Source organism: Strongylocentrotus purpuratus, unplaced genomic scaffold (assembly GCF_000002235.5).
Source record: "Strongylocentrotus purpuratus isolate Spur 01 unplaced genomic scaffold, Spur_5.0 spur5_contig_844, whole genome shotgun sequence".
NCBI lineage: Eukaryota > Metazoa > Echinodermata > Echinoidea > Camarodonta > Strongylocentrotidae > Strongylocentrotus > Strongylocentrotus purpuratus.
In genome coordinates, this window is record NW_022145551.1 from 331,141 (window position 1) to 341,302 (window position 10,162).

Consider the following 10,162-nt stretch of genomic DNA (forward strand, 5'->3'; position numbering starts at 1 on the left):
GTCTCTTCTCGCAAAACTGCTTCCTTAAATTTCTGGTTGATTTAGCGAAAGTATTCTAAATTAAGTTGCAAAGCTGACTCTATGATTTTGTTGTTGAATTTTCATTATTAAATTGTTGGTAGATTTGCTTCTTGATTCAGTTTTCAATTGTAAGCTCACTCAACGCCGGGCAACAGGTTATTGAGTGGCCACGCATCGCCTGCATTCGGGTAAAATATCAACTAAACAAAAGCCTGCTTCATCAAATTATCGTTGCATGTTGTAAAATCTACACAAATTGCGGATTTTTCTTCAAAGTTATTTGAAAGAGCTTGGTTTGTTTTTCCCTGCCAAAGATGTTAATTGATGCATCGACACCGACCACCGACATCATAAATGGGACAGTACTTCCAGATCGTGTCTCACCGACGGACATCGATGGCTACGGATCGGATGTCGGCTGGGTCTTGCCGGCCTACATCATCATCATGACAAATATATCCATCGCCGTCCAAATCATCCTCTTGATAGTTATATTCTTCGGAAACACCTTGGTCGTCATCCTTGTCACGAAGAACGAACAGCTATGGACGATGTCGAACTTTTTCGTGGTCAGCCTCGCGTTCGCCGACGTCCTCGTTTCGCTATCGATGATTCCTGGTGTATATCTGACTCTAAATCCGACATTCGCGAGCGGCGTGTATACATGCTTGTTAGTGTGGTGCCCGATTATATTCTCGACCAGCATTTCGTGTCTTTCGCTCACCCTCATCACCATCGATCGCTACGTCAAAGTGGCCCACCCCTACATCTACCGCACCATTGCGACCGAGCGCGGGGCCGCCATCGCCATCACCAGTATGTGGGTCTACAGCATCATCATCTCGATGGTGCTGCCTTTCGCGGGGATCCACTCCCTCATCCCAGGGCAGGTATTTTGCTTCGAGTTCGGCGCCGTCTTCGATATCATCCATCTCCACTTTTTCATCATCGTCAACGGTATCATTCCCTTCATCACCATGTTCATTCTTTACTTACACCTCTTCATCATCGTCCTGCAAAAGTTAAAGTCCGATCGTCGCATCATGCCGCAGGTCGGTCCCAGCAATCAGCGAACCAATCGACCACGCTCCGAGCTCAAGTCCATCAAGACCCTCGTCATCATCCTCGGGTTCACTTGCATCGCCTGGATCCCGAGCAACACGCTCGTGTTCATCGACCTCTACACGCCGCAGTACGCTCCCGGGCTCGTCCCCCGTACCATCCTCAGCTGGTTGACCTACCTCAACAGCGCCGTCAACCCGTTCATCTACTCCCTCCGTAGCGAGACGTTCCGCGTCGCCGCCAGGAAAGCTTTCTCGATCTCGACCGAGACGTCGTTGGTCTGGTGGATGAACAGCGTGAGAGGAAACTCTTCTCGTGTTCATCCGCAGCAGAACACAGTTCAGAGCAGAGAAACTGAAGACGGCATCCGTGACGGTTCAGCTAGCGTCGATGACACCAGTGGATTCCCGTCTTCAATGGCAGTCGAGTTACCTGATAATAGTGAGCGTTTAGATATCCTCGCTTAAAGGTACATCTCTCTCTTTCTCTCCTTCTCTCTCTCTCTCTCTCCCTCTTTCTTTCTCTCTTTCTTTCTCTTTTGTTAAAGTTCATCTGAAGACTGTGAAAAGAATATTCTCATCAATATCGTGTGTTTGTGTCTTTACCCCTCGCTAAAACGTTTGCAGTTAACAACTAAAATTTTCATGTATGCCCTTACCAAGTTTCGCAATTGTTGAAGGTTGTAAAAATTTGATATGGCCCGATTAATGTTCATTGAGCTTATATCTAAATGTTTGTCCAAAGGTCCTAAAAACATAAAATTGTCAAGGGGTGTGCACAATTTAGTTTATAAGTGTATATGGTCGACTCCTTGTACGGTGTCCCTTGGAATAATACGGTGCTTTCGGTTTTCACTATATTGGTCATAATTATAACAAGGTATTTTTCAGTAATGGGTGAAATATGTATGGATATTTCAGCTAATCAAATGACATGTTCTGTGCCGTTTTATACACTATATTTATATTTACATTGGAATACAAAATATAATGTAATTCGATTTTGTTATATTGCACTATATTTCACGCTTTATACCATTTCATTCAACGTACATTTACTGCAATATTTGTATTCAATTACCCTTAATCATCATAATATACATTCATTTCAATGCTGTGTATTTTTTTGATTATATGTATTTGTATTATGTATTTCACATTCAATTGTATTTGTATCATGGCCCCATTGTGAACCAGGCGAGTTGCTCGGTAGGGTTTTCACCGGGTTTGACCCTGTTTTATGGGATATATGGCCCTTAAACATTATAGCAAAAAAAAATAGCAACGTCATAAACAACAATTAACCAACAAACAATCACTGGTGAAATACTTATTTCAAAATATAAGTATAGGATAATTATGATTTATTCCTTTTTTAACATTGTGTTGTAAATGAAGGTTTAAAAATCAATTAGGAAAAAATAATAAGAAAATTCAGGAGCCATGCTTCTTTTGTACATAATATGCTGAAGGAAACTTGTCATAAAATTGTGAATTATGCTTTTAGCAGGTTATAATATATTTGAATATATTCCAAGAAAATCTAGTAACATTCTATGAAAAGAAATAATGTTATGCAAGTTTTAAGGTGCTATATACTTCATAGAAGTGTTCTTTAAAAAAGTGTCTTTCTCAAAAAGGAATTAAAAAAAATTATTCAACGGAAAATTATTATCAACATTAAAATATCGATGCCTTTTGGGGTAAGCTATGTAGACCGTGGCAAAAACACGATAAAATGTAACTTTTTACTGTCATCATATTGCTAGCCATAATCACAAGCGTAGCAAAAGCGGGCGCTCTCCCCCAATTCAGTAACCTTGTAAAAGTCGCTTTTTATTTTTTGAGTAAGATCGTTTCTAACATAAATATGCATTCATATAGTAAAAAGATTGATGTTTTTTTCGAGTTGAACGTCAGATTTGCCTTTCATGAGATCTAAATTCTTTCATATTAGTTAAATTGTGTATTTCTAGGCCAAAATTTACCCACCTTTCTTCATATCGTAAAATAAACCATACATCAACGTTTTAATTCGTTTTTTCATTAAAAAAAAGGCAGACTTGACGAAACGGGATTTAGCTCAATTCACTTAAAAGAGTATCCATATTGGTCTGTACAATAGAAATTGATCTAATTTTGGAACAAAAAATAATCCAGTTATTATTGATGAAAAAGCGATCTTACACTTAATTGATTTAGTTTGTCTTTTTAGTCACACATTTATGGTAATTTTTGCGAAAAGAAGAGGTTAGCGATTGCTTCTCCTTCTCCGGAGTGTTGGCTCAGTCAGTAGAGCGTCCGCCTCACAACCGGGAGGTCGTGGGTTCGAGACCCGGCCGCGTCATACCAAAAGACGTTAAAAAATAGGAGTTGTTGCTACCTTGTTTGGCGTTCAACAATAAGGAATAGAGCAACGTCGATCTGGCGCTGCTCAGTGGCTGCCGGGCTCACGATCAATGGGGCAAAAAGAATTTCCGTTTCGGTTTAATAAAATTTGGAGTGGACTATTAGACTATTATTATTATTATTATTATTATTATTATTATTATTATTATTAGAGGAATATTGCCTAAATATAGTATAAACCTGCTCTAAAATTAGTACGTTCTTATGAATACCGGTCATTAGTTTTTTATACATGAATTTATACATCATAAACCAAACTTTTATAATTTAACCAAAAAGGAATGCCAGTCAGTATTTTTATATGATTATTTCATATGTATGCAACACAATGTGAGTCATAACCATGGTGATAATACTTTAATATGGATATGTTATACGGTTGAAAATTAATGTTATTCTACACAATAGATCTATTTGTATGCAGTATTATATATTAAGTGTATACATTAAATAGAAACATGTATATTTGCACAGAATTCTGCGATGCGTTTTAAATGTATGTACATCCCGAATGGGAAAAATAACACAAATGTGTCTTATGTTTCGCAAACTATTTCTTTTGTGTGTGAATAAAAACCCAAAACAACAACAATTGTGTAAAATGTTATGTTATCAAATTCCACGGAGAGCAATTTACTAATGTGTTGTCATAAATATACTAGCAAATGTAGATATTAATGATATTGTTAAATTCTATTTAATTCCTCAAAGTGAAATGCATTGATGAAAAACTGCGTGTTTTCCGAGAATTAAAAAATCGGTTTGTGTAGAAAAAGGTAGTAGAATATCAGTCTTGCCTATGATTTGGAAAAAGAAGGAGCGTTCATAATTCCGCAAAGTATATAAAATATTGTTTCAATATATTGGGCAATAAATGTACGGAATTATGATCTGAAGCCCCTGTTATGGAAAATTTGTGTTTCGGAATTATGAGAATTCGGAGTAGTGAACCTTGGGAAAAAACAAGTGCCTCCCTTGTTTTCGTCTGTCATTCTCGGTCATAATTACAGCACGATGATGTTGAGCGTTGCTCAAGTGGTTATCATATTCAGATGACTACTATCACCCCGTTTAAAGATAAACTCCAGTTCTGGTAAAAAAAAAAGAAGAAGAAAATTAATTCTCACAGAATCAAACGAAACTTACACTGAATGTTCAAGATTACAAATAAATGACATGTGCAAAACCATTTTGGAAGAATATTAATACTGGCTGAGTAATGAGCATAGAAAGACAAGAAAATCAAGGTAGTACTAGCCCCGACACCATGTGTGTTGTCCCATATATAGCTTTTTGTGTACAGTGCTTGTTACTTTACCAAGGCTCGGTCAAATTTATTATGATTTTGATGACTCAAGAACCTTGCAGTACACACCAATACTTACATGCTACATGATCAACTGTTTTTGATCCTTTCCACACCTTTTCTTGCACAATGCATCGCATTACCAGTACTAAAGTTTATCTTTAAAGTTTAATGACTATTTTTTTCATTGATCAAGTTATTAATATCCTTATATTATGATTGCAGAGCCCTTGGAAAGGACAGTACTCTTACTGATGAGGATCCCCTTGGTGAACAAGACATATCATTATCATTATCAATATATCATTACTATTATTATTATTATTATTATTATTATTATCATTATTATTATTATTATTATTATTATCCTTGATTGAAGATTTGTGAAACGGTGAGAGATCCCGTCTCAATACTTCCGGCCTTAAAGTGACTTTCTGAAACAAAATCCTGGATTTAGCTCATGCTGCAATCATAATTATAAACATTATAGGTCAGTAAGGAATCCCATGACTTTACAAGCCGATCGCCTGTCTGATTATCAAGATATTTATGATTGGCAATCGAAATGTCAAAAACCGTTTTCCTAACGGTTTTTATAACACTGCAGTCTATTGGGGAAAATAGGTATGTTAAAACTGGTCACTCAAAGATTTTTTTAATTTTTCGAGGCACTTCATGATCATTTTGAAACGCATTTTTTTTTAGGGCTTCAATATAACACCATATCACAGACGTTGATAACACGTACGGGTCCATGCATCTCAGATTTAACATTGTTAAACTTTGCCTTTAATCTAGGATATACACATGTACGCCAAGGGAGTGTTTCACAAAGGCTAAGATCGACTTGAAGTTGGACTTAAATATGGCAGTCCGTTGGCTCTCACCATTATGATCTTTAGGTAATATTTTTTTCCTTCAATAAGGAATTATCAAAAAAATATAGATTCTGTAGATTTGTGACCGTGATTATTTTGTACGTCCCTTGAGAGACCAATGCCAGTAAATGATGAGAGAAAACAGTGGCATGAACGGCCTACCATAGTCGATCTTAGTCTTTGTGAAACACCCTCCAGATCTATCATCTGATAATCCGAGTATAGGCCTCAGCTTTTTAGGTCTTTTTATGTAAGATATAACTGTCCAGATGCTAGACTCGAGTATATGTCTATTAATAGAGTTATACACGCTTCACATCATGTTACCTGCATGCACAAGGTTATTGTTAAGATTATATTTTTCAATATTGCAAAACCCAAACAATAAAGTAACCATGGATACAAAAAGCCTTGTGATCTGGGGTCTCTACAATTTGCTATTTTTCTTTCAAGTATATCTATTACAGTACTAATTGAAGGTCAAAACTAATGGAATTTCCAAGATATATATGTCTTATTGTATTGACATGTGCATATTATTCTAAGATCATTGTCTCGGAGACGGTAAGTATATCCACAGTCGTGTCAAATGGATTTCGGTATCCTTTGAGCTAGGAGTTTGTGTTTTATTTCTTTAAATATTTATATCGTTCTTTTCCATCTTTATTTTTATTAGATTTGCATCTACCGTCTATGAATATTTGTGAGCCAAAACACGATCAAGCGCCTTTTTTCTTCTTCACCGGGCTTAAGATCATCAAATATAGGATAAGGGTTATGGTTTAAAAAAAAAAAAATTCTCGAAGGTTCCTATTTTTGAAACTGAAATGAGGTTCATTATTCCAAAGGTTCATAATTTCGAAAATGCCATAGAACCATCTCTCATTGTCGGAATTACGCATCTTCGGAATCCCACTGTGAACGTTTCCTTAAATTTTATTACAGTTATTTATTGTTTTCTCAGGAAAAATTATTTAGCCAGGTCGGTGAAAGTTTGAGCAAAATCCGATTATAAAATAAAAGTATGAATTTATAAAGTGCTTTGCAATCGATCGAACACGAATTGGCAACTCTGTGACGTACTATGTATATCTTACGAGGTACCCTCCTATTTGCTTTGTACTAAATTAAATCATAAATGTCTACTCTTCTAAAGAAAAAATATCAACCATCACTCTAGATGATCATTGCCAATGTGTCTATAAATAACCTCTATATGAAACAAATCTATTACTTCGTCAGTAAGTAAGAAAATGAAAATTCATGACATTTTATGTACAGGTCAAATGAGAGAGGACCTCGCTCGATACACGTCACAACGTTGCGAATTTGTGCCTCGTTGATTACGACTTCAAAATTCCTAATCTTAATACTTTTAATCGGATTTGGCTAATACTTTTACTCCTGTAACAGTGTTTCTCTCATTTTCTGCTCCTATAAAAACCAATCAAATACCAGGTTGGACTTTTATCTTCCAGCGTCTTTTCTCGTACTTATATGATTTTCCATATCAGATCATTAATTCTCGATCATAATAATAATAGTACTCAGCTTTTATATTGCGCGGATTACAATTAAGTCTCTAAGCGCTTCCAAACAAATGTATTAACATTGGATAAGAGATATCCTCTGGGTAATGTATCATTAGCCTATTCGTATTCGACTAAAGCACAATTATATACCATTATAATCGACAGGAGTACTGAATATCGTTTTCCCGCAAGACAGCCTCTCCATCAACTTTCTCCATTGACCATGTTGACAAAAGAAATTAGCACAAAGCTATCGATTTTGTTACGATGATTGGCGCCGTAATGACACTTAAATTGTATTAAAGAGAGTCATGAGCGATCCTTGGGGTGATTAATAACATAATAATAAATTCATAATAGCATAATAATAAATTCTCTATGCGCTTTACAACAATCAATTAACCAACCGTTCCATTTAAAAATCCTTTAAGGGGGCGTTGATTGTGCTGATGAGGCTGTCGAGGGAAAAGGGTGGACGTGTTGGATTTAAAGGATGATTGTCACGTACTAATTTAGCTGGTTGTTCGCTAATGAGGTGGAGAGAGAGAGAGAGAGGGGGGAAGGGAGGGAGAGAGAGAGGAGGGAGAGGGAGAGAGAGAGAGAGAGAGAGAGAGAGAGAGAGAGATGGGAGGGAGGATGAGTGAGTGCGTGTGTGGTTGGGTGTCTGTGTGTGAGTGATGAGGTGGTATGTAAGAAAAAGATATATATATATATATATATATATATATATATATATATATATTTATAGCCGCGAGAATGAGAGAGAGGAGGTGGGAGACATATGAGAGAGGGGAAGAGAGATAGATAGAGCGACAGAGACACAGAGAGAGAGAGAGAGAGAGAGAGAGAGAAAGAGGGAGGGGTGAGAGAAAAAGAGGGGAGAAGAGAGAGAGACATAGAGAGAGACAGACAGACAGAAGATAGAATAAGAGAGAGAGACTGTGAGAGAGGGGGCAGAGAGACAGAGGGGTAAGAGGGTTCTTGATATATTCTTATTTTTTCCTTTCTTTGTTATTGCTGTCAAATTAATGACAAAGAAAGAACATAATAAACGATGAATAATTAAAATCAAGAATTGATCAGCCAGCCAAAACAGCTGAAAATTGCATAAATACACAATGTTGATTTTTTCAGGCGCCGTCGTAACAAATCACTCAAAATGCAGTGTACGTGTCCATAACTTTGTATCATAACAATTCATTTGAAAAGATAATTAAGGTAGATTGAGCGAAATTGTGTTTCAGAAGTGCTTCCGTAAATATTAAAATGTATATCAACTCAGTGATTGGGTATTTAATATCCTTGTTTCTCGAGGTATTATCGCTGATTTTAGAAAGTAGATGGGTTTTAAATTAAAAAAACTCTTAAAGTATAGAATTCTTTAGTTTGGAAGTTTGAACTGTTAACACGGTTACAATCAGGAGAGTACGTAGGATTTTTCGAGGGGGGGGGGGTTAAAATTGGAAAATCGCGCCGAAAATTTCGCAATGACTCAGCCAGCCGCTGAATAATCCGGGGGGGGGGGGGGGTAAGAGCACATATATATATATTTTTTAAATCAAAAATCAATTTGAGGGGGGGGGGGTTCCTCCAAAATACACACATTAAAAAAAAATGAGGGGGGTTCGACCCCCCCCCCCTGCGTACGCCCCTGGTTACAATTCATTTGATTCGCTATGACACGAACATGCTTCGCCATCCAGGAAACCCTACGCTGCTAAACAGTGGCGTATTTCTATGAAATAGCCAGATCGCTGGTCATGTTCTGAAGAGGGTCAGCGCAATACATGAACAAAATATATATTCAGAACTTCTTAAGGAGACCGTGGGGATACTAAAATGAATCGATTATTGTAAAAAAAAAAAAAAGCTTTCACATCTTAGGCTGCTGGTGCGTTTAATTGCATTCTGTTTCAGTTTTATTTTTAATTTGTATTCAATTTATATCACGCAGTTTGCAGATGACACATCCATGCTATGCACAAGTATAATAAAAAGAAACAAAAATATCTAGCAAAACAAATAAACCAATACAGAAAGTTAAATAACAAAAACAGTGTAATTTGTGATACAAATACCAAAAATATGGCATAACCCCTGGAAATTATCCGTTTAAGGAATTACCAGTGTACCCATTAAATGTCTATCGAATCCCTAGCTCGAAGCTCGCTAAATCTTGAACAATCCCAACAGATTTAGCTAAGAGGTTATATCGTCATTATTAGTACGCTAGAATTAAAGATAAAGACCAGTTATGGTCATGCGATTGCATTGTGAAAGAAACGCTGTGGAATCGATCAGAAAAGTTGGATCATCTAGCATAAGTATTGGTGTGTACTGCAAGGTTCTGGAATCATCAAAATAATAAGAAATTTGGCCCAGTCTTGGTAAAGTTACAAACACTGTGACAGAAAGATGTATATGGGACTATGCGTCACGTGTGCGATATCTATCAGGTCCAAATAGATATAATAATTTACCAAATATATCAATTAGTAGGCGGTTTACCGGCAAAATGTGTATCATCACGTGTTAGTCAAAACATATTCTTTCACATGATTGGTAATAAGAGCTTCCATTTCACTTTTTGAGAGGGGGGCGTTTCCAAAACTGATCTTACCCTTTAAGAAAAATCTAGGGCGGTTTAAATCCTGTCGGAGCCGAAGAGTTCGTTATTAACATGCCTCGAATTATCTTATTTTTTTTCGAGGCAACCTGAGCTGTTAAAGCAAAGAGTATCTATTTGGTTAAAGGTATCAGAGCCTGGCGGATACCGGCGCTATAGAAATATCCATATTATTATTACTATACTTGGACATTTTCGCCTTCCTAGTCAAGCTTCGCTTATGATTGCGGTCTCCTGCACTTTTTCAACAGATAGTTTGGATAATACTTTAAATTCATAATAATATGTTATAGAAATATTAAGTTTCGTTATTATATGTACATATGTTT

General features: G+C 36.6%; 1 protein-coding gene across 1 annotated transcript; it reads left to right on the top strand.

The window, feature by feature from the left end:
* The first annotated feature begins 233 nt into the window (after positions 1-233).
* On the top strand, positions 234-2,126 carry LOC115926386 (adenosine receptor A1-like). The gene has a single exon (XM_030991057.1). It carries the CDS (start codon positions 336-338, stop codon positions 1,548-1,550), a length of 1,215 nt encoding a protein of 404 aa, XP_030846917.1. The 5' UTR covers positions 234-335; the 3' UTR covers positions 1,551-2,126.
* Positions 2,127-10,162: the final 8,036 nt, after the last annotated feature.